Here is a 26226-nt window from a genome sequence, read left to right on the forward strand (position 1 = left end):
GGGGTCCCACTGGTTTCATGAACCAGGTTCTAGATGAGAAATCCAACAAATGAGCAAAAGAATTTTTATCAGGATTAGTTCTTTAACATGGGGTAAGCATGAAAATACATGACACAAACTATGAATCTAATATCCAAACACTGGGTATTTGTTACCTGTAAAGGGCCAGGAGATAAGTATTAATAATTGGGGTGTGTAAGCAATTGAAGATTTAAAGGTAAAGTTTCACATATAATTGAACACTTACACACATAATACAAAGTAGGTATGGTTTCATAGGCCTGTGAATCCTGCAGGGCCCTCTCAGCAGACATTTGAAAAAGAAGTATATTCAACTTGGAAATAACTTACACATTCCCCCCCCTTCTGGAAGTAGGAACATTCAAAAATATTAGACTGCTTACCAAGTTAACTTATATAAATCAGCTTTTCTATACTATTATATGATGTAGATTATCCATAAAAATACCCACAATGAAAGCCAACACACACAAAAAGTTAGTAGTGAATGCTTGGTTGTGTGTGTTCTGCAAATTGTGCAGATATGTAAGTATAATAACTATCATAGAATGATTAGGATTGGATGGGACCTTAAAGATCATCTAGTCCAGCCTCTGCCATGGGCAGGGACACCTTCCACCAGCCCAGGTTGCTCACAGCCCCGTCCAACCTGGCCTTGAACACTGCCAGGGAGGGGGCAGCCACAGCTGCTCTGGGCAACCTGTGCCAGGGCCTCACCACCCTCACAGGGAAGCGTTTCTTCCTTACATCTAATCTAAATCTACCCTCTTGCAGTTTAAAACTGTTACCCCTTGTCTTGTCCCTACACCCCCTGATGAAGAGTCCCTCCCCATCTTTCCTGTTCTCCCTTTAAGTACTGGAAGGCCACTATAAGGTCTCCCCGGAGCCTTCTCTTCTCCAGGCTGAACACCCCCAACTCTCTCAGCCTGTCCTCACAGGGGAGCTGCTCCAGCCCCTCATCATCTCTGTGGCCTCCTCTGGACCCACTTGAGCAGGTCCGTGTCCTTCTGATGTTGGTGCCCCCAGAGCTGGGCACAGCACTGCAGGGGGGTCTCACGAGAGCAGAGTACAGGGGAGAATCCCCTCCCTCAACCTGCTGGCCACACTGCTCTTGGTGCAGCCCAGGACATGGTTGGCTTTTGGGCTGTAAGCGCACATTGCTGGTTCATAGTCAGTTTTTCCACCCACCAACACCCCAAGTCCTTCTCCGCAGGGCTGCTCTCAATCCACTCCTCACCCAGTCTGGATTTGTGCTTGGGATTGCCCCAACCCATGGGCAGGACCCTGCACTTGACCTTACTGAATTCCATGAGGTTTGCACAGGCCCACCTCTCCAGCCTGTCCAGGTCCCTCTGGATGGCTCATCCCTTCCCTCCAGCGTGTTGACTGCATATGTATGAATTCAGTCTAATACATGGTTTATGTATCAGCATAATTTAAAAGCAGTAATACAAAGAGAAACGCTTGTTAAGAATGATATGGTGCCTCTTAGCTCCAAGAGAACAAACGCATTTCCCTTGGGTGCCTGGTCTCACAGCAGATCTTTCTCCCTCACAGCAGTTACAGCAGGAGGCGGCTGCTGGCACCAGGGTGAGGACGATGAGGGTGAAATCGTATGTGGGCAAGATCTGCCCTCTCGTGGAGAGAGAAAATATCTTTCCCTCACTGTGTTCGGTGTCTGACAGCATGGGCTGTCTTAATCCTAAAGAGCTGATATGATAGTTCATTTTAGAAACCAGACAACTATTCAGTCACAAAATTCCCTCAGTTCCCTTTGAAATGTGAAAGTGGGAAAACATTTTTTCTGAAAATATCTAATTACGTCTGTGTTCAACACAGGGAATACCCATAAGTTTTTCTTTTAAATAAGTTTTCTGATTTTGGTGGTTTGTATGTTGGCTACAGATGTCACTGTGTAAGGACACCTCACTTCATAATAAGCTTCGTCACAGGCTAATAAGAAAGCTCATAACATCTAGCATAATTAATCCTGTATTGTCTGGCTAACAGCTTTAGAGAAAGTAGTTCTGAAATGTTTCTTAATAAGCTACTAGTCCAACCAACTATTTACTATGAAAAGACAATTTTGTGCAAAACCAAAAGGGTAACACTACATATACATCTCGTGTAGTACTAACATGTTGTATCTTCATACAGTTTTATTTTGAATTATGAATAATAAGGAAGGGGGGTGGAAATGGTGTCTGGAGGTGACATTTGTCATATTTTCTATGGTTCTGTGAGAATTTTGAGGAAAATTTAAACCAGGAGACTGAATATGGATTACCACTTACTAGGATGAGAATCTGCCCCTCTCTTTGGTTCTTTGTTCATGAAAGATACCCTTATTTCATGTCTATAAGTTTTTCTACTAACTAGAGATTATTTGAAGATGTGAAATCACACTGCAGAATCTACACTTTGTATTTTAGGCCTTTTCCCTGGCATCTTTATTCATGTCCACTGCATCTTTATTCATTGTATGCTCATTTATTTATTGCTTTTATAGCTCTATGTAATGAACAAATCAAGATTTTAAAAAGCATATAAACACTCTTTCAGTGCATAGTATTACATTATAGATTACAAGTACATATTCATGGTATTATATCACGCTAACATGAGGTTAAGGGGAATACTGCCTTGATGAGACAAGAAGGTTAAATTTTTTAATGATTTAACCAAAATTAATCCATGGTAGGGGTGGGAAGTCCTTATGTACTGTTAACATACAGTGACATATCTTCTCTATATGGCTGTTCTTTTTGAAACTGTGTTTTTAATACGAAAGCATATTTGAAACTGCCTTTTTTAATGCGTAATATAGACCTTCACCAGAATGAAATTTCAAGAACATTGACCAAAGTGGACAAATAGAGGCAAGCTTTTGTTTAAAACAAATAAAAACATTTCCCAGTCTACATTGTTTTCAGTACCAGGTAAATGTTATAAAATAGCCCAACAGGAAGAGGAGCGTGCAGTAACCACTGTGTGTACAAAATGTCTCTGGCATTACTCTGTGGACAACAGTATAGGTTAGAATTTCTATCCTCATCTTTTCATGGATGGGTTTGGTTTCAAAAGCCAAACCATTTCCCAAAACATCCAAAGCACTAATTTGTGTTAGCTATTCGGTTAATTCAGGTGATGTTAACTGTGTGGTCTTTGCTTTGCTTGAGAGAGAGGTGGGCTCTGTGATGTCCCAAGTCAGATGCTAGGACCTGCAGTAATTAGCAGCACGTAGCTAGCAGTTGAAGAGCTGTAGAAAATGTGGAAGTCTGGTCACCAATTATTTGCTGTAATTTCAAGGAAGGGGATAAACATCATGAAAGATGCACATTTTAGTAGAAATATTTGTGTTTGTACTTTCAAAAAGATAAGAACATATTCAGTTTAATCTATTAAATTCTGAACCTTCCCCTAAAGGTAATTTGGCTAATTATGAAGCATGACCTGCAACCCCAAAGAGGGGGAAACAACTGTTTAGAAAGACTCAAGCAAGTTGCCTGTTAGTTTTTAATTGGTCAGACACACTAGCAGTTTTACAGTTCTTCTGTGCTGCTTCTTGTCTTCAGGAAGAAAGCAGTGTTTATGTTGCAATTAAATGTGTTATTTGTACTTACTAAACATTATGACCAATCTATTTTCTTTTTTTCTTGTTGATGTATTAATTGCCTATAAATTTAGACATTGTTTCTGGAGTTGGAAATCCCCTACCTTAAGAAAGAAAAAAAAAAAAAAAAAAAAAAAAAGAAAAAAAGAAGGAAAAGAAAAAAGTAACAAGAAAGTAGAGAGGAGGCTTTTCATTAACGAAAGTATAACCTGGGTCTATTGAAGAGGAATTAAATAAGCTTCTTAGTATCAAATGTAATAGTCTTAAAAAGGACCAGGCTTATGTTTCTTCATATTTAATATCAAGTAACCAGTATTATTAAGTAGACATATTTTAGCATTACAGCTAGTTTTATTTCCTGTGTTACATTATACTAATTAATGCTGTTACTTAATAGGAGTAGGTACTACTTTGACCTGATACACTGTCTAGAAAGTAATTTCAACTACTGTTAAGACCAATGATCATATGGCACGCTAATTAATGAGAAAAGTGCTATTACAAGTGGATTAACTCCTTATTTCTTACCTCATGATACAAATGACTCAGTGGTCATTAACCGGTCTCATAGATTTTCTGTGCTCCTACTTTCTATGTCTGCATAATCAGGCCATAATACCTGCCTACAGTTTGGGAATACTGTAAAAAATTATCTTAATGCTTCTACAGTGTTTTGACATTGTACAGCATTAAAGTTGAAATATACTATCATTCTAACTACTGTTATACAATTATCACCGCCTTGATGAAAAGTGGCTTTGATGCAAGGATCCAGGAAAACTAGGAGATATGTCAGTATTAGTTTATTCCTTTTTACAGCCAGAGCGTGGGTATTCACGATGTTCCTAGTGGCCTTGGTCACCAGCCTGCGTGCTTACAGCCTTGCTGTGGTTTATCGCAGGGGCTGGGGCTTCTCTGAGAACATTGTGCTTCCAGGGTTTTGTTTTTTGTAATTTTCACTCGTGGAGAAGATGTCCTTAAAATCAGTGTCTTAACATGTATCTGACTGCACAGTGTATTTCAATTAGCAAGCATCTGTCCTCAGACTAGAGTTGTGTAATTGTTAATTTTTACTGAGAAAGGTTTCATGGCTTGTTTTATTTCCTCTTTGTGTGATTTAGGTTACCATGGCCTTTACTGTGAAGAGGAATATAATGAATGCCTTTCTGCACCCTGCCAGAACGGAGCCACCTGCAGAGACCTCGTCAACAGCTATGAGTGTGTGTGCCTTGCTGAATATGAAGGTAGGATGGGGTTTGCCTGTTGTTTTTTGAATTGTTCTATGTATTTGTTATGGTAGGGTCTGTAACAGAGATATAGACTATCTTTAATTGAGCAGAAACAAATCCCACATCTAAAATTAATGAAAAAAACCTTCAATGTAGATCCTGATCCCATGATCTTGATTCAGATGCCTAGTTCAGATTTAGGTGGTCTGTGAGGAGTGCATGTCCTTGTCTGGGAACACATGGCTTCGCTGTTCTTTTGTACTCTTTTCTGCTGTTTTTAAGATATGTTAGAAAGTGATGAGTTTTTAAAAGAAAACATAAGCGTTAAATAAATTTTTTCATCAGTTATTACTAGGAGCCATTACATGAAGAGCTTTCCAAATTATTTTTCATTTATTTTCTTCAGTGAAGTGAGTTGAAAACATAGTAATAAAGGATTAGTATTTGAAACAGATTAGCACAAAGGAATAAAAATGAAAATTTCATGTTGATTGTTCATTTAGAAGACTATAAAGCCCTGAGACAGTAGTAGCTCTGTGTAGCTCTGTGACTGGTTTCCCGTGTTAACTGCAGCTATTCCTAGATGTGTTTGAACAGAATTGGTCTTCAGGATTTCTTAAGTAATTTATAAAATAGAGGAGAAAATTATGTGTTTTGCTATACAAAATCTTTTATCTTTCAGTGGTTTTCAACTTTACACAGAGTAGCACATATCAGCTGTCTGTGACATGTCCCTCTGTGGAGGGCTAAAATGATACATTTTTTGTGTATTGTGTTTCAAATCATGCTGTGAGAACATTTTGAATGCAACTTTATGTTATTAGTATTAAAAAATGTACATATTTTACATAGAATGACTATGTTTTAAGGAACATTACCCCAGCATTTTCTCATTAAGTGTGTAAGTCCTTATCTGTGTTGATAAGTAATGCTCACTTAACAGCCGCTTGAGGCTAAATATGTATTTCATGCTGGTGATTGCACTGCTCTTTGACAATAGATATGGAATTCATCATTTTAGAGCCTTAGTGAGGAAATGACCCTCAGCTTTTCATGACAGCTTAAAGAGCCCTTAACCATAATGTTATGACTTCATGTTCAGTTCTCATCCGACCTGTATGTGCAGCTGAAAGCACTGTGTGCACAGCACATTTTGTTTACATGAAAGCAGGGGACCTTGTCCTGTAAGCAGTTTTTGCTGATTACTGAGCTTTCTTCATTCCAGTGCTTAAGGTCTTCAGGGACACTGGTGAGTAGAGCTGAGGTACCCAGCTCAAGACACCATGTGGGCCTCAGTTAGGCCTCAGGTTTTACCACCTCCAACCCAGACCTCCCTGTCTGCAGACCCCCTTCTGCCCCCACACCACCCGGGCTGCTAACAGACCAGAGCTGTTACCCCTGGTCTGGACTCAAGTCTGTGCCAGTGCGTACGCGTGGGCTTCTGGCTCTGATGGCTTCTGCTGCTTAGCTGCAGGATGCTCAGGCTAGAGTGCTCTGCCTTCCTGCTGCTGACAGACTGACCAAATGATTTCAGCAGGTCTGTAGTGAGTGAGTGCGTGTGTGTGCGTGTATTTTTATATATATTTTTAAAATAAGTTGGTTTTAGATATTTTTTAATTATTGCTATTAACATGAGATGATCGTTTTCATATAACTCATGTAAGCTTGCGTTGCTGTACATAACTGCAGTGCTGAATGCTAGAGAGCAAAGTTCTTTCCTTTTAATCATTCACTCATTAAATAGATTTGTTTGTATACGTACATCTGATATATTACGTGTCCAGTTTCTTCCTTTTTTGTGCTGATTTTTCTTTCTCATATTCTTTTATTTTCTCACTAATTTTACCTCTATATATTTCTGCATCTCAAATGCTCAAATTTCAAATTCATAAACTGCCCAATTCCTGTTGGGAAGGAGTAAGGCAGGACTGGTTGCATGTCCACTTTTCACATGTATTTCTCTAACTTCTTCTAGTCCTCCATCATTGTAGGTTCTGTAGTTCCCCCAAGCAACATAATTCCTTCACTGTCATTTGCTACCTCATGATTAGAAACATTTTCCTGATGCTAATGCTGTATTGCAGTTTTTATACATCATAATATGAATTTATGCTTCTCTTGACTATGAATCTTTACAGTTTGCAGGACAGTAAGGATTTAGAAACATGAATCACCTTAAAAAGTGAAAAATGTGTTTGTAATTTGTAACTGTTATCACATGAAAATATTTGGAATCCTGTCCTGCTTTTTTTGGTTGAAATTCTTACAAAAAAGTATAAGAATGGGAAAACTTGAAGATAAGTTAGGATTTTTCTAAGTGGTCACTTTGGATTCATTCCTAAGCAAATAATGGTAATTAAAATTAGATTTAGACTTAAAACTACACTAATGGATAAACTTATTTTAACTGCAAGCTAATTTCACTGTAGTAGATACATTATAAACAAAGTCCCACCAGTCATTCATTATTCACATACATATTTTTTTTTCATGTTTCAGTACTATCCACACACTGATTAGATCCTTCATGTATTGATTTTTCTGGTTTTATCTGAAAAGTAGATCCAAAGAAAATGATGCATGTAGCAGTCAGTGGCAGTAGAACATCTCTCCCCATCCCCAGATGGGAATCTGCTGTGCTTTCTGTTCTGTATGCCAGGTATGGCTTGTACTGTCTTCTGCAAGGCAAAGCTGCTGAATGCACATAGCTTACACCTGAGAAAGAAACAGTGAAGGTCGTGGCATGAAGTTGAGGAACCCAGTTATACATTTGAAGAAATCTATTTTTCTTTTATTGCGTTACTTATACTCCTCAATTTCCTGCAAAAGTTGATGAGAGGCATCAGAATGCTTATGTATATTATTAAAGAAGTTATTACATAATATTCTTACTAAAGACAATTATTTATGTTTTATTGAAGAATATTAAATAGCTGAACAGATTATGCTTTATTATACCATTGTTTTTTCAGACACTGCAGCAGTTCTTGTTAGCAGAAATCTCCCTACCTCTCTTATCCCAAAGCCTCAGCGGGTGGGAAGAGCAGAGAGGAGGCATGTCTGTAAAAAGTTAAGCTGCCATAAACTATATGTCTTTCTTTTTATGGCATTAGTCTAATAGGACAGGTTTGGAGGCTACACATCATTGTGCTCATCCAAGTGAGGTTATCACATGTACTGATTTCATGCTGTCAGTATAGGTCATGTTAATGGCAATTACTAATTTTGCCTTTTCAGGAAGGCACTGTGAATTATACAAAGATCCTTGTGTTAACATCAACTGTCAGAATGGTGGCACGTGTGACGGCGAAGGCCTAAATGCTACGTGTATTTGTGCACCTGGATATACAGGCAAGTAATTTATACATTATACAGAATGTCTAGTTGTCAGTGGTCACTGTGTCCAAAAAGACAACTACCAAGTAAGTCTGTGTCTCTTCAAGGAAACAGATTAATTTGGATTTTGCTTAATGCTAATCAGCCTAGTGAGAAGAAAAGTTCTTGATATTACTTGCAACTGCTTCGAACTTGAAAAATTTTGCAGAAAAAAAGCGCCTGTTACTAAATACTAAGAAAATTCACTAAGCTAACATCTATTTAATATGCCTTCTGACTTTACTGATTGAGACTAGATTGCATTTTAAAAATAACATTTTGAGGACTTCCAGGTAAGCCAATATACGAATTGGACACTGTTGAAACTGGAAAATGTTTTAACATTGACCCTAGTTACTGGAGCTATAGAAACAACTTACTCTATGACATTAATATGCCACTCCTAAAAGCCCTAATGTGCTCGTTATGAATCATTTTACACTTTCAGAGTAATGGTAAACAACCCATTTAATCCTTTGGTCTCCTATTTAAACTGGCATGATTGGTGTAATCCAAATATCTGCTGTCAATTTGCAACCTGATGCTCTGTTAGTCATGCAAGGTAATATTCAGTGTGATCGTAACAGATAAATGCATTCATAGCTGTTTTGTAGATCAAATTGTGCTTTTCGATCAGTGATAATTAAAGGTGTGGTGTTTTGGTTTTTTTAAGATCTAGCTTTCTGTTGTACAGTGACTGTTTCTCAGAGGCACTGATTGGCTACATTACTGTATAGCACTTCAGAATATACATGATAAATTGTTATACCACATTTTCTTGGGATAGAATTTATATTTAAAGAAATGAGACATGCATAATCTGTGTGAGGTTAGTCAAGTGACTTAGACTTTGTTTTCATCTGGTTGAATGAGAATAATATTTATTCTTAGAGGCTATGTGAGACTTATTTCTTGAAACATTTATATAATAGAATACTTTTGATGTTCTGAGAATAAAGATGCTATAGAGCTATAAGGTGTTTTCCAGCTAGAGAAAAATTGACTGATGATGTATCTGCTACGCGAGGCACCCGTTGTATAGAAGTTTAGATTTTATTGTTTGTTCTTTTTTCCAATTTAAGGTGAAGAATGTGAAATTGATGTCAATGACTGTGACAGCAACCCATGTCACCATGCAGGAACTTGCATAGATCAGCCTGGTGGTTACACCTGCCATTGTCCACATGGATGGGTTGGTGCAAACTGTGAAATACGTGAGTTTTGTAGTTTTCTAAAAATTTATAAAAGGAATGCATTATAATAAAGAAATTAATATTTGTCTCTAAATACCGATCTGCACAAATACTCTGAATCACCTCTAAGTATCAGAATTCTGTTAATTAGGCCATAACATTTCAAAAGTGGCTATGAAAGTTAGAAAATTCTGTTTCTGGGCACCCTACTTTAGGTTGTATTGGAATAGATTGTCAGAGATGCTATCTCACAGCTGAGCACTAAGCAGTTTGCCTTTTAATTGCACTTAGAGCTTACTTTCGTATTTACCTTGAGTTAAGTGACTTTCATAGCACAGTAAGCATGGTCCTAACAGACTTGTATTCACTTCTGAGCACCTGCAGTTCTAGTGACATTTCAGCAAAACAGTTTTGAACTTGCTTACCTAAGAAAGCAAGTCCTGTGTAATTGTGCTGTGACTTGTGTGTGCATGCATTTGCCAACTTTTTCAGGAATAAATTTTGCAAACATAGGCCAATTTCTGCCAAACTTATCATAAAGGTAAAGGTCTCCAGAGCAAGATATTTCTTAAGCATTTAGTAAGGCTTCAGGAGGTTCTGTTGGTGGGTCTAGTTCAGTGTGATCTCGCTTCTTAGTATAGAGAAAAGTTTCAGTGTAAGTGCACCCTTATGGAGCAGAAGAGAGTCCATGAGAGGAAGAAAGTATGAAGCCCAACTGTGAAAGAGAACAGAAATTAGGCTTCATTAGTTCTGTTGCTCACAGAGCTGCTCTGTATTTCCCTGATGGCTTGATCTTGGGCTACAGATGTTTTTACTAAGGAGTTTAGCTGTGTATTTAAGTGCTTGAATGCTCAGGTACTGTGGTCATAGATCCCTTCAAGTCATTATACAGATACACAAGTTTGAGGGGATTTGCAGTACTTAGCACAGCTAATGTTGCAGGCATAGGTGATAGATTAAAAAATAAACAGGAGGGGGAACTCGGAAAACTCATGTTGTACATTCATGAGAAAATACCTATACAAAAGCTGGAATAAAAAATGTTTTCTGTATCTCATTTACACAAGGAGTATATGAAGCTTCTCTCCTTTACTCTTTTTTACTTAAACTTTACTTAAACATGTTGATGGCTTTTTAAGTTGATTTCTAGTCTTGACATTCGTCCTTAGTTTAACCCAGAAGACAACTCTGTTCACACCTAGACTGACACAAAAGTTTTATATTGACAGGTTTATGACCTTCTCTCCCCGTAACTGTTGGTTGTTCATTCAGGTTCAATGCTTTCTGTTGAAAGCAAAGACTGCAGAAGAGCATTGTTAGCTAGTCCAGAGATGGTGACAGCACTGCCTTTGCATTATCTCTGTGAATGGCACACACACTTCCCTGTGTGGCACAGAACCATCATGAGTTTAATGTTGCGTACTATCTGTATGCCATATTGCTCATGCTAAAAGATGAGCTTTTACTGACAAGGTTGCTGTTAGTGATACCTGAAACATTTATGTCCAAGTTGATCAGCAAGGCAGTGTAATTCTACCTGCCTTAGCCACTGGGCTGATAGACAGATGAGTTTAGTTCTTGGAGAAAGCAATAATCATCCTGGAAAGGTACTTCCTGAAGTAACTTAATGTAGTAACAATTATATTTCTGTTATGTTATGGAATGAATAGGTCCCAAAGGGAAACAGACAGGCTTGCATGCTTTCTGAGCCCTGCAGATGTGCTATATAAAATCAGTGATGCTTGTTCTGGAGTCCTCCTTTGGTTGTCACGCTCTAGTCACTAAGAGTTTGGCTGTTTGCACCACAGATACATAGTGAGGTGCATATAAACACATGGGAAAATGAGAGAAGCAGAACAGAGAGTGGAAGGAGCCTTGTCTACTGTCCACCTCCTCAATTATTCCTGCTTTCCCCTGTGAGGGATGCATGCCCCCAAGCACTGCCTATGACAGGTAGGTTCAAGCTTACATCTCTGGTTGGTCAATATTAACTCCTTTCAGACCTCATTTGTAAGCGTGTGAGAGAGAGTGGATAAAACTCTGCTTAAACTTCTTTCTCTTGGGCAAGGGGATTGTCTCTAGTGCACATTTCTCTACACATAGCATCTGTTCATAGTTGAACTGCAGTGGCCTCACCTGCTGCTCACAAACTTGGATTTTTTGCTTGTATTGCATACTTGTAAACTGTGCAAGTTAAAATGATGGGAGAGAGCAACAGCACTTTGTTGTTGCTGTTTTAAGCCTTTACTGACTGATTTGTTCTTTTATCTTGTGACTGCTATGACAGGAGACAGGGAGTTATCTCAGTGTTAACTGGCATTGATAACACTGCAAGGCTGAGTCTCAGCCAGAAATATTAGACCTATTCTTTCCCTCTCAATATTTGGAGAATAAATCTTATACTATTGTTCATGGCAATTGTTTTCAATTGAAGAGGTTGAAATTTTTATCCCACAAATCAGGATAGCTAATAGAGTCTATATATAATATAATAATAATAACATAGGATATATATAAACATGCAATCTGGACAATTCTGGTTTGGATTCGTCTTAAAGGAATCAAAACAAGAAAAAAATCTTTGCATAATCTCATAAAGATACATTTTGAAGAACAATTACGTTTAGAATTTGAGGGTTACCTACAGTTTCTTCAATAACCTAACATCTGCAGATGTCTCATGTTCCCCTGCTATTAAAGTCACTTTGATACAGCATCAAAGTAAAATGATGTGTTGTTATGCGACACCACAACACTTCACAATAGTCAGATGTAAGCATGGAAGTGCAATCTCTCTAACCAGTTCTAAGTGGCTTATCCACAAAGCTGTGGAAGCTTCCCTAAAGCATGTGGATTTTAACAGGTATATAAAAGATTATGCAAATAGAGAGGGATTGAGTTTTGAAGAAATCACTTTGCAGAAGGAATTTAAAAGCATTTGGATCTGCAGATTTTTTCTACAGAACTGTGTATCCATGGGAAGGTCTTTGCATTCACTGTCTTTCCCTGAGCTATGAGTTGTCCAACTGATGTGAACCCGGTTGTAATCATATCTACAAAGACAATGTCCAGCTCTTTTATAAACAGGTGCAGCACTTCTGATCTCACTGGAGTTGAGTCAGTGGTGCAGTGGATTTCTGTTCAGGTCTAAAGATTGAATCTATCAGTAAATCTGCTTTTGTTCATCTTTCCATATCTCCTTGTCATATTTATCATATTGTTTCAGCAGTTTGTACATACTGGTTAATAATGTATTGGCAATTAAATTTAAACACTGCATACTGACTTCCTTTATGTTGGACCGTCCATCTGAATGCTAGAAAAAGACATGATGAAGCCAGGCTTCAGTCTTCTCAAGAGGGGGACAAGCTGGTGTTCGGGGGTCATTTGACTAAACAGATCGCATTTTATCTTTCGTGATTTTCTGTTACTATCCATCAAGGAGGCTGTTGGTACTTAGTCTTTTTTTGTAGAACAACTCTCTATTTACTATTAACAGTTCCCCATTTTATTCACCAGCTGTTTTAGCTGCTTGAAGTGACTATCCTAACAGTATTTCAGGGTTATCTTCTTGTCAAACTGCATGCTTTAATTTTCAAGTGCTGTATATACAACAAACTAGACAGGATATGTGTTGCCTGGATGAACTGAAATGCCTGCCTGAAATATCTGAGATGATACTTATGATATCATCTTGTGGTCCTTACTAGTATTAGCAATTCCAATTAAATAGGATTAAATCAGTCTTAATTATAAAGAGGATATTCTTCCTTCCAAAATGAAATGTATTTGCCTGAAAAGTTAATGAAGCATTCATTGTAAAAAAAAAAAGCTTACAAATGTCTCATATGAATTCTGTAATGCCTGCTGGTTATTTGTTAATATTATTACTTTTGCCAATTTTGTAATTATTAATGTAGTTAGCGAGGTAAGACAAACCATGTCGTTACTTGAAAATTAACGTTATGAAGAATTTCTAGTACTGACTATGTGATGTGCATTGAAATCTAATTCTTAATTAATTTTATGAACATTATTATGATGACTAAGAATACTGTGATTTTGAGCTGTCATAGTTCTTTCTAATATTTGGAGTATAAGCTGTTAATCTTTATATTTTTATCTGTTGAGGAAGAAAGGAAAAAATTTCATCCTTACCATCCAGAGATGGAAGACACAGAATCTAAATCAGAACTGTCTTGTCATATATCTGCGCACATTAGATCTGAATTTGGCCTGATCTGACAACCTGACAGAAACCACTTTGTGTGACGAATGTGCTGCAGAACAGAAATAGAAACCCATTCCAGACTGCACAGAGCACAGCTGTATTCTCTCCCTCATATGCTGTCGGGGAAAATTGCAGTAACAGCACTTTAGCAACATTAAATCACTGAATGATTCAGGCTGATCAAAACTTTACTGATCTCTGAAGAAGATAATACCAACAAGCAGTCAGTCCTGTAAACTCAGCTCACGTTTGTGGACAAAATTCTAAGCAAGCCCAAGCTCAGAGGTGCTCCAGGACAACCTTTACTATTGTAAACACAGAGTAAGCATTTCTTCAAACTTTCCCCAGGTGAATCCCACACGTTACAGCTTTAGGCTTTCTCCCTACCTTCCTCTATTTTTTTTTTTTTTTTTTTTTTTTTTTTTTTTTTACATCCACAGATGCCACTAAACTTGTGATTTCAGGTCAAGCGCTTGAATAAGTTATCTGCCATCATCAATATCCTCGAGAGGTGGCTTCTAAGAATATCTTAACATTCCAAAAACATACACTTGATAGCCATGTTCCCAAACTGTTATTAAGTAAAGGGAGTTTTTAAACCAGAGCAAGCAGAAGTCCATTTGAAAAAGGAACAGTCACCTGCTAGAAATAACTTGAAGCTTGTCAGATTTCTGTAGTCAGAATGGTTCAAGTCTGTTCCTGGTTTGAAGTAATTTTTGAGACCATAGGCTTTTAGACTGTCAAAAATGAACCCTAGAGGGAAATACAGGTTAATTAGAAATACCCTGACCCATGCTAGAGAAAAACAGATCTGAGGACATAGGCATTTGATAGACAATCTGTTTGGCATTGATAGACAATAGTTTCGGCACAAGAATATTTATAAAGAAGGTCTGGAATACATAAATACAAGAAGCCTCTTCCAGGGTCTGACTTTAAGGTCAGCTTTGAGACCTCTCAGGGAAATTATGCTTGAGAGAACACTCTAGCAGGCTCAGTACTGTAGCACCGTATGAGACGCCCTTTTTGTCCTTGAAATGCTTGTTTTGAAGTCTCTGCAGTCTGGTGGAGGTAGGCATGAAAAAAGCCTGTGTTTCAAATAAAAATCAAGCATGTTTAATACATCTTAAACAACACATTTTAGTTGAAAGGTTCACTCACTATTAGAACAAACTTCCCAAAGAATTGGTGGATTACTAGAAGCTTTTACATAAAACCTGCCTGCCTTTAAAGAGCCTGTAGTATATTATAGAATAATGCAAGAATAACTAGATGACTTTCTATGACTTGAGTTATACAGGAGCTCAAACTAGATAAGTGTTCCTATATGGCCTTAAAAAACTACAAAAAAGCTGGGTGAAGGATCAGGATAGTACTATTCAAATTTGTTGCATGTTAGGCATGGTGACATATCCATAACAGAGCCTGGGAAGGTTCATATTATATATCCACCTAGCTTCAAAAGTCTCCACAGAAATATTGAAAGTGAATGTCATAAAAGAATTCTATTCATCAGGAAGGATATAAATTACTAATTAATGATAACCTTTTATTTCTTACTGGCAGATCTTCAGTGGAAGTCTGGGCATATGGCAGAGAGTCTAACAAATATGCCTCGTCACTCCCTCTACATCATAATTGGGGCTCTCTGCGTAGCGTTTGTCCTGATGCTGATCATTCTGATTGTGGGAATATGTCGCATCAGCCGCATTGAATATCAAGGTTCTTCCAGGCCAGCCTATGAAGAATTTTACAACTGTAGAAGCATTGACAGTGAATTCAGTAGTGCAATTGCTTCTATCCGACATGCCAGGTTTGTTCTGGGGATGGTAATTTAAAAGAAATATGTTACAATATGTAATTTCAGTCCGTGCATAGTGCATTTAACTGCGTTGGGAGAGAATGGGCTGCTTCAAGCAGTGAAAAGATAGGATCACTGGCATTGTTCATTGTTCTTTTTTGATCCCTATTCTCATCTGAAGTGTGACAGTCCAGCACGACTCCTTGAAAACAGAGTTATTCTAAATGTGTTTGGTGTAACTGGTGGAGAGGGGCAGATGCAGAGTTCTTAGCTTGTAAGATCTTCTGTTTGGGATGTAAATACTCTTTGACTGATACACACAAGTAATTTGATTAGATAGCAAAGGCACCTTGATTTTTATGACTAATTTACCAGATTATTTAGCGAGACTCTTCAAATCACTCATTTTTTGTGCTCCTGTTTGTCTAAAAATTAGGATCTTTCTTACTTGCTTTCCTAGAGATAGTAATTTTTTGACTTTTAGTTTTAATGGAGCACTTGCAAGCGAGGCAGTATTACAAAAGTAGGACTGGAAGGGATTCAAGAGCTCAAGTGTAAGCCATTGAACTGATATAGCATTAATTACACTTAGCTCCCTGCCAACAATTGTGTTTAAAAACCTCCAAAGGAGTTGAATAGTGTTAAAAAGGGCTTTCCTGAAGTCCAACCTTGATTTTCTTTGCTATGAATTAGGCTGCTTCCTTCTTACTGGTCTTCAGGTTGTCATGAAGAATAATCTATCACTGTTCCCTTTATAGTAAACATATACATCGTGTCGCCCCCCCACTTCTTTTTTAATAATAAAACCAATATAAAAAGACCAACTTTTTTCTTCCTTAAACTAAACTAACCCATTCTTCCAGTATCTTCTCCTGGATCCTATCAGCTTCTTTATTGTCTTCCTGGGACACATTCCAGATTGTCCTCTTTTTTTGAAGAGTGGTTCCTAAAGCTGGAAATAGTTCTCTGTCTGAAGCTTTACCTGTAGCAAATGAACTGAGTAATCACCTCCTGCATTTATTTATGGCATTCCTGTTATACATCTGAAAATGAAACCTGCTTGCTTTTTTTAAAAAATTTGCATTACGCTAGTGATTGCTGATTTAATTTTGTGATCTGTTAGACCTTTTCCTCGCCCCAAGATCCTCTGTGCCATTTTGCTTTCTAGCCAGTATTGTTTCTTCTGCATCTGACATCTCTCTTAATAGGGTAGAACTTTCATTTTTATTGTTCCTTTTTCCTATTTCTTTGATTTCTCAAGATTCTTCAAATTCCAAGAGCGTTCATGTGTATTACCATTAAAATGGTTTTAAGTGAATGGAGGGAGACACATTCCTGTGCGTGAAGAAATGCACGCGCATTGGTTGGTGATTGCTGGTAATTCATTTTCTGAATGCTCTGGTTCTGTTTGAGTGCAAATTAAATAGGTTGATGGGTACCACCACTGAAGTCGTCAAAATTATCTGAAATAGATGAGGAGTTCCCACAGGCTCAGTTAATCACTTTGCAGCTTTGGGCAGTAGCTCCTTGAGCTGTTCCAGCTAGATTTACAATAATACATTTGTTCATTATCAAAATATATTAGTTAGTAAATATTTTAAACAGAAAGATGTGCACAGATAATTTCACATAGCAATAAAATCAGTGCTCTTTCAAGTCTTCCCCTCAAGTCTCCTTTGCCACTTAGCCTTACATCTCTTCCAGGGGGAGCTCAGAATCTCCACACCATACACACCCTAAGAACTCTTATTTTTCCTTTAGCAGTGTATTGGGAGAGGAACGAGTTGCTTTATGGACCGTAAAAAGCTTTATAGTTTTTTACTATTTGGCCTTCTGAATGTCTACTATTAGGTACTACACATCTCCAAGGGTGGAAAGCAAGGTGCAAAATGATACTGTTAATCTTTCAAATTAATCAGTTCCCTCCTACTACTGCAGCAGTGATGAATGTGTCAATCCAGTTACTACTTGCTGAAGTGGTACTTTGCACTTCCCCAGGCACTGGAATTGGTCTCCTGAGGAACAGTGTAAAACACCTAGGTTTTCTTACTTATTTCTTAAAACAAATTTGGCAACTTTCTATCTAAGGGTACCAAGGAAAAGTGTACCAGCAAGGTAGGATCTTTTTAATCTGAATTTTCCCTGCCTTTTACAGTTTCATCAGCCGGTAATGGAAATGGTAAAATGTTTCCTATATGAAACCTTTCAAATCTTGGAAGCTGGGCTAGTTCAGGTCTTTATCACTACTGTCTGGACTACTTAGAATGAATCTCTGTTTATTACTGAAGGCAGAAGTTTAGAAAAACAAGTTTTCATCAAGGTTAAATAACACCCAAAGAACTTCTTAGACTAGGATGTATTCATGATGATTTTTCAGATCCATATTATGCAGTTGAAAGTTACATTATTGGAACCTGTCAATAAAGAGTTTCCCTATCTTGGGAAAGGTGTTTCTATTTAATGCAAGTGAAAATAAATGTTTTTATTCCAAATAATTCTCTGTGCCTCTCAGAGAACTGGATGCCTTATAAAAATCCAAGATAGAGCTGCCAAGTCAGGTAATTCACAGAGGTTAAGTATGAACATGATTGTGTTTATTTTGTTTCCAAGAAAATATAAAACACTGCTTTGGTAATTTCACTCCAGGAAGAGAAGCACAACTTTTATAGTTATTTTTGCATAAACTCTTAAATCTGCATATTAAAAATACCAAGGTCTGAATTTTCAGAATTGTTGTATCTAAGATACCTAGTTTCAGGTAATAGATTCTCAGCATTTTCTGAAAATCATTCCCTTTCCCAGTTAGATACCCAAACTTATTAGTAATTTCGAGGTTTAAGAAAAAGTGAGTAGATTGGTTTTTTTAAGGTTTCTGTTAAAGTCAGTAGGTGTCCAGGGTGTGTGGATGCCTGTTGCATATTCAGTAAATTATTCTTAAATTACTTGTTCATATTTCTCAGTAGGTTTTTTTCTTGATCATTTTTAATAATTTGGTCTTTACTAATCAAGGAACTTGCTGCAAGAGAAAACGTATCTTCGCAAGGGTTGTTATTAATAAATAGCTACTTCTAGTGAATGTTCTTAGGATTAGCAGATGATAACTAGGTAGTTTTCTAACAAGGTAAAGCACAGCTTTCTTTAGTATTTATTATGCAGACAGGAAATAAATACTCCTTTTTATGTTAAAGCTTATGTATTTTAAAGCCAGAAGGGAACACTGTAATGAAATAGTTGACCACTGGCTACTGCAGCCATGAGACTTCATTGAATTGGAACCGGGATCAGTTGCTGATACTGGATTGTTCACTTTAGCAGAGCATTCATGCTGAGTTCACAAAGTATCTGGTTACAGAGACTGTACTACTGTAAACTTTTTGTGTGTCTAGATATCATGCACTACATACAGTGTAGTTTCTTTAATTTTTACTTTCACATGCTGACTCTTGTTCTGTCTATTTGTGGGATGAAGATTCTGGTTCATCAGTGTGGTGGTTTGACCTTGACTAAATGCCAGGTACCCACCAAGTCACTCTATCACTTCTGCGCCCCCCCCGCCCCAACCCCCTTCCCCTTTTCTCAATGGGCAAAGAGGGGAAAGAAAATAAGTTAGGGAAAAAACCCAACCTTTGTGGGTAAAACAAAAGCAGTTTTAATATAAGCAAAACGAAGCAAAGGTCCATGCATGGAAGCAAAAAAAAGCAAACAGATTTATTCTCCACTTCCCATGAAGAGGCACTGTCGGGCCTTCTCAGGAGCAGGGCTCCAACACATGGAGTGGTTGCCTCGGAGGACTAAGGGTGACCCCAGCCCCTTCCTCCTTTCTCCCAGCTTTATACTGAGCAGGTGTCACATGGTCTGGAATGTCCCTTTGGTCGGTTCGGGTCAGCTGTCCTGGCTGTGTCCCCTCCCAAGATCTTGCCCACCCCATCCCACTGGAGAGGGGGGGGGGAAATGTTAGAAAGAGCCTTGGTGCTGTGTAAGCCCTGCTCAGCAGTAGCCACAACACCAGGGTGCTATCAACACCCTGCCAGCTCCCAGCATAAAACACAGCACCATGAGGGCTGCTATAGGGGAAAACCAATCCCAGCTCAGCCAGACCCAGTACAATCAGACTGATTAAGTCATCTAAGTGAGACTAAGTGAGCTTCACTCCACTGCACATTCTCCACATTCTGGTGTTCGAGTTGTCTGTGTTAGATTGCAGTGTCCCAACTTCCCTGAACCTGATGATCTTCAGCACATGGCAGTTTCTTACCATTTTCTGACAGAGGTTTCAGTGATGAGTTTTGGTCAGTTATCTCTTTGTGGAAGTATGATCACATGCACAGGTTCTCTGGTCTCCACAGCACATGCAAATTGCTTATATACATCTTCTATCAGTCTCAACTTTGTAGGAACAAAGGATTATAGTTCAATTATACTAAGGAACACAAAATGCCACTTTTAAATTCTGATCTCTCTCTCTTTTCCTTCTCTTGTTTAAACTTTGTGGACTCATACCAGTTGCTGTTTTTGAAGAGAGTAGCAACATGTGGTTCCTTTCTTCTGCTTCTGGGGAAACTCTGAACTCTAGTCTATCCCACAGAGGTTGGAGGATACCATTTCCTTGGGGTTCAGACATCCAATATTCTCAAAGTCTTCTACCTGAATGGAATTGTTGAGGTTAATGACACTATGGTTAGCCATCTTTTGAAATGTCCTTTTAAGGAAGTGGAGGGGCAGCCCCATTCCACATGTGACATAGAATTTGCAGTCTCTGCCTCACACACACACACACACACACACACACACGTACGGAGCTGCCTGTGCCAAGAAGAATTCTTATACTGAATATATACTGTTCACAAAATTCTCATGGAACCCTCATTCTCTCTTTGTCAAGTTACACAGGTAACTGCTCTTGTTCAGTGTTTCATTGCAAAATATATTTTCTAATTCTCATGTCATTTATTTGACTTTGTGATGATCCCTATGCCATTGGTAAGTATCTCTGATACACACACTAGAACGCTGTTACCCATGAATGGACTTGCCAATGATAAATATAGAGGCCATAGAACTTCTGTCATCCTACTGATACACTCTCTTACCAATCTAAGCACATAATTGATCATCAGACACAATATGACATTAAAGTTAATGTTAAAGTGATTATCCATCATACCCCTCCAGTCTTTTTCCAGACTCAGTGCTTCCCACTTCCCAGGGTTGAGATTTCCCAACATGGTGCATACTCTTTGTTAGATGAATAATCTTGTATTTGGTTGCACTTGAAGAAATGTTTATTCATTTGTTTTGTATGTGCTTTTGTTGTAAGCAGCCTATTAATTGATCTAGTGCACTCTATAGCAGTGATCTGCATCTTTTCACTATTTATTACCCTTTGAATTGTTGCCTCTTGCAGATTGTATTGGTAATTGTTTTATGTTTTCTTTTATATCATTAAGAGATTAAATAGCATCCTTGTGCAATCCTACCAGATACACACTCATTGAACTAGGACTTCCCATGTAACAGTTCTGCTTTGAGACCTCTGAGGTTTGTGTTAACTCTGTTTACTGTTACGAGCAGGGACTGGCTTCTGAACTGCCTGATCAAAGCAATGTGGTCTACCAGCTAGATGGCTCAGCCAGGCCACAAACAACTAGCACATGTGCTGTGGTCTTTGCTCAGCGTTTACTAATTAGGGGCACATGTCAACTATGACCTACACAGAAGAACAGATTCTGTACCGCTTCACCATGTGCAACAAGCCATTTGTTCTCTACCTGTCAGAAAAGGCAAAATTTAACTTAAATCACTGAAGGTTGTTCATCATCATTTGTGTCTATGCAGAGCTCTATTTCCTTTAAACCCTTAAGAGTGATGGAAAGGGTGATTCAGAATTCATTGTTGCCTCTGATTTAGTAAGATTCCATAACTTGATTCCTTTATTCAATTCTTGGAATTTTATCTCATTTACAAAAAATCAGGTTTATCCATCATGATGCTGATGAGCGAACATGGCCTGTATGTATTTATTAAACTACAGAAGACAGGAGGCATTTGTGCATGTAAATGTATCTGGTGTGGCCTTATTGACATCTGAAGTACTTTGAAAAATGAAATTTCCACCGTATAGATCATAATGCTTCCAGCCATTTTAGTTTTGTCAACAATTCTATATCACTGAAAACAGACAAGAATTAAATTGGAACAGACAGGAACTTGCATAAAGATCTTGGAATAAAAACAAGTTAATTTTGGTTTGGTCTAAATATTAGCCTCAAAATCTGAATTTTCTGGATCTCACCTTCCACTGTACACAAATTAATATAGACTTAATATGACACAGAAGAAGGGGTTAAAAAGAATCCTTAGTGTGGATCATTACCTAAGTAAGTCTTTATGTTTCTGTGTTAGTAACTTTCTGCATCAGGTCCATAAGGAAAGCAGACTTGACCCTTTTTTGCCTCATTTTCCTGTGATCCTTTTTGTTATTTAAAGCTCCTGTAATTGTAGTCAGAACACTTTGGTCATTTTTTTCCATTTTCAAGTTGCATTTTTAGCACTATTATTTTTGTGTCTTAATAAATGATCAGAAGTGTGACAGACTGTCTATGCAGTACAAAGGCACCTGAAGGAGTTCTGGATATGCCAGCACTGGGCCACAGTGATACATCTGCACCAGTTCTCTGCCCAGGCAGATGCAGCCTGGTTCTTAAGAGCAATGGCTGCCCGGGAGGAGCACACTGCTGATGGGATTCTGTTGCTTGTGAACCTTTACTAGATTAGAATGTTTGTGTGGCACTGCACTATCCTAAATGCCATTAATTTTGCCAGTGTTGCGAATAGTGTGAAGCATGTTCATAATTAAAATGTGCTTCTCAAGCAGATGTCAGGTGAGAAAAGTTTATTTTTTTAATTCTTTCTCTATAGCTCATAACTCGATTCAGTGCACAAATGTTGCGTTTCCAAATGCAAATGTCACACGGTTGTCTGTTATTTACTTTTTGTAAATATGTATGACCTGACCTTAATATTGTTTGTTAGAGCAAGCTCTAAAATAAAATTCTGGCCTCACTGAAACTGTATCAGTTTCACTTTTGCCTTCCACAGTCTTCTCATATTCTGATACTGCTGAATTCTGTAGCAGAATTCCTGTAGCCTTTTGATATGGAATCTGTTTCTTGTTTGCAAGAAGGAGGTTTTTTAAATTTGATTTCAAAAGTCACTGTTCAAATATTTAAACTTCTTTACTACTGGAATGTTGCAATACAATTGAGAATTCATCTAGACTCTGTGTCTGTTTCTGACCGCATACCATAACTCAGTGGGTTCTTGCCATTAATTCATTCATGCTTCTGTTTGTTACCAAAAGCTTTCTTTTGTTTCCAGGTTTGGCAAGAAATCCCGACCTGCAATGTATGATGCAACCCCCATTGCTTATGAAGATTACAGCCCAGATGACAAACCTTTGGTTACACTGATTAAGACAAAAGATTTGTAATCTAGTGTATCTTTTTTTTGGATTATTTTTCAAAAGGATGGGCTACTAACCTAATTTAAATATTTTTAAGAAGAAAGCATAAGTAATTTAAACCATTAGATGCTTCAGAATTTTCTGTAGAATATTTAAGAACCAATTTTCTGCAGCTTTTAGTTTGGAAAAATATTTTAAAACAGAATTTGTGAACTTCATGAATTACATTTTAATGTACCTTGAGCTCTATAAACGATAAGCTTATGATAGTGTGTGCTTTTTTCTTGGTAGACACTATTACTAAACCCAGATGAGTTTCTTGTGGTTGTTACAGAACAGAAAACAATAATTAATGAGGAGTTCTTTATGACATGTCAGTGCCAGCTTTCTCAGTAGAGGTAGGAAAAATGTGAAGCATAATATGATATATAATATATCCATTAATTAAAAAAGTCTAAAATGTTTGTGTTGTGAAAAAGAAACTAGTAAAAATTATTATTCCTAATCTGAATGAATTAGCTTTTGCCTTATTCCATGCATGAATAGATAACCTATTTCTCCATTATTTCCTGAAAGTTACTGAAACATATTCTTGAGTTGATGTTTGACATTTTTGTAATAGTATTCAGGCTAGGCCTTGTATAATAATTAAAGTGCCTCTTGAGGCAAAGTAGGGGCATGATCCTTCAAACATTGAAATCAGTGAGAGAATTTCCATTGACTTCAGTGAGCATGGGATTGGATCCTACAATTGGAGTGAATCTATATTTTTCTTTAAAGGTTAAAGTTTTTTATATTGTGACTAAGCATATGGTTTGAGTTGTTTGTTTCCTAAAGGTTGTTGATGTACAGTATTGTTTCATGAAATATTGTGTATTTCTCATAGTGCTTCTTATTTAGGTTCCGTATGGGGTTTTTGTGGCTGTATTTGATTGCTTATGGGCTTCTTAAAATTCTTGCTTATTTCAGAAAATATTGAATAAATGTTATCAAGTGAAGATTGCAGCTGTTTCTTTGTTTTTCTTCATTTGAAAGTGCAGTGTTGTATATAAATTTGAAAGGACATGAGCATATAATGTTCTATAAATAATGCTGAAAGAAGATAATCCATCTGTTAATCTGAAAAGGAAAAAAAATGGTCTTTATTATTACGGTAATCTCTCAAAAGTGAGACAAATACAGCACCAAAGTAAAGAGGCAGTCCTGCACTCCAGGCCACATGCACCACAACCTGTTCCTGAGTGGATCTGACTGCAAATCTGGGCTCTAAGTTATAGCAAGATTAAGGTTTTGTCACAGAACAACCAGTTTATGTGAGGAGGCTTGATCTGACTCTGTGTTTCAAAGAGGCTGGCTAGTGGGCAAGCCAACGCTGCATGGTATGGAGGCAAATTGCTTGTAAATCCTGCTGCATGGTTCTGTGCTACGTCCAGTCAATACAGTTATATTACAGGCTGATAAGCACTGAAGGGCTAAGCTCTGGTTGACTTTTTAATGTTAGGAAATCTTGGAATGCATCCAAAATCTTCATATTTCACGTAAATACCATTTCCAGACAGAAAAAAATTTCGTCATCAGGAACTTTGGTCATCTCTGTGTGAGGACAGCCTTTGTCTCACGTAGTCCTTTCCTTTCTTTGCAACCACTGACATCGCCAGACCTCAGATCAGCCACTAAAGACAAATGTAATTCAGAATCTTAAAGATAAAAAAGCTGCCACTGTTTTTACTCTTGTTTAGATGGGCAGGGTGCATCTGGTATGTTATTTTAAATTTTGAATTTCATTATTATTACGGCTTCTGGTTACAGTCATAGCAATTGAATTCTTTCCACTTCTTGCACAATGAGTGCTGACAAGACATAGACAAATTATCGCAAATCAAGCTGTTAGAGTTGCTAAAATGTAATTTTTATTGTGAGGTTACATTCTAGTTCACCACCAAAAAAACCAAAGAGGAGAGTAAATGCAGCAGATATGAGCCAAATTTGAAATTTAAAGGAAAGCAAATGAAAATATGTTTTAGTAGAACTGTTAAAGGCAAGCACTGCTCAAAGGATTCTCTTACTGTTTGGAATGGCTGGATGGTGAATATGTAGGTTAGTAAAACCATGTTGTGTTGGAATTATGGAAATGCCAAATGCATCTCAGAAATCAGGAATACCTTTTCTGCTACCATGGGCTATCAATGAATTTGGCCTGAGATAATAGTTACTAGTTAGAGATCTAGAGAAACTAAATTCAAACCTCTCTTTCTCTCTTCAGGCAGTTTTCTATGACAGAGGTTGTACATTTGTGCCTGGTGGCTGTCAGACTAGCTTTTTTTCATTGGTACTGTTTTCTGCTGTTGTTTTATTTCAGGTATGGAAACGTTTGTTTGTGATGACTTCTAGGAATGTTTTAAGAACCCCTTAGAAAGAAAGGTCAAGAACAAGCTATACCCTATGTGATTTTTTTTGTAAGTTTTGTGGAAAAGGGGAAAATATATTGTTGTTATAACTGATTTGTGAATCAGAAGGAAAATACTCATTCTTCAGAGTTTTTGGCCTTTTCAGTTGTAAAATACTGGTTTATCTTTGAAAAACTGCAAACCTATACCAAGTAGGGAAGCAAGCAACGCTGTTGTTCTAGCAAACATGTATATCCACAGTCCATATTTTACAAGAGATACGTTACAATGAGCAGTAGCCCTTCTGCATACAAATCATACCTTGGTAGTGATTCTTGACCATCCTATATTTCTCTCAAGTGACTGACCTGGAAGATAACTGATTTGTGAGGAGCTATTTTCCTGTCAGCTTGTAGCCTCTAGTTTCTGTAAATCATCCTGTGCTTTCTGTGAATTGTGCTTTGAAAATTACTTTTGCTCCTTCCAATTTATTTTATCGAACTCTGATGGCATGTTATGCATGCACTATGCCTGGATCTGTGCACTTCTGAGATATTTGTGAGGCACTGCACTGCCTGCCAGTGGAGCAGCCCTCAGACCTGGAGGGAACAAACCTGTCCTGAGTTTTTATCCCAGCTTTGAAGCTGCCAGAATAAGTTGGTTACTGTCTTTATATGCCAGATCATGTCTTCCTGAGGATATACATGAATGTGGACAAAGGACACTTCCATATCCTTCTCCCAAACCAGAGAAGGTTTGTTCTGTATAGAGAGCAAATATAGATGTATAGCAAATGCCACCTGCTGTCAATATACTATGCATGTTTTTTTCAGCTGTAAATCATCCAGATGCAGAAAGTGGTGACTGTATGTGCTCTTTCCCCTGGCAATGGGCTAACAGCCTCCAGCTCCTCC

At 37.7% G+C, this 26226-nt stretch overlaps 1 protein-coding gene across 1 annotated transcript in view; it reads left to right on the plus strand.

Annotated features, from left to right (window-relative positions):
- Window positions 1-23930, plus strand: part of DNER (delta/notch like EGF repeat containing) — a 93164-nt gene extending 69234 nt beyond the window's left edge. The window contains exons 9-13 of the mRNA XM_026854999.1: window positions 4756-4878; window positions 8101-8214; window positions 9321-9452; window positions 15229-15475; window positions 22841-23930. Of these exons, the coding sequence (XP_026710800.1) occupies window positions 4756-4878; window positions 8101-8214; window positions 9321-9452; window positions 15229-15475; window positions 22841-22952 (728 nt within the window). The 3' untranslated portion in view covers window positions 22953-23930. The remainder of the gene's footprint in view (window positions 1-4755; window positions 4879-8100; window positions 8215-9320; window positions 9453-15228; window positions 15476-22840) is intronic.
- Window positions 23931-26226: the final 2296 nt, after the last annotated feature.

Source organism: Athene cunicularia (genome assembly GCF_003259725.1).
Source record: "Athene cunicularia isolate RWA chromosome 9 unlocalized genomic scaffold, athCun1 chr9_part1, whole genome shotgun sequence".
NCBI classification, from domain to species: Eukaryota; Metazoa; Chordata; class Aves; order Strigiformes; family Strigidae; genus Athene; species Athene cunicularia.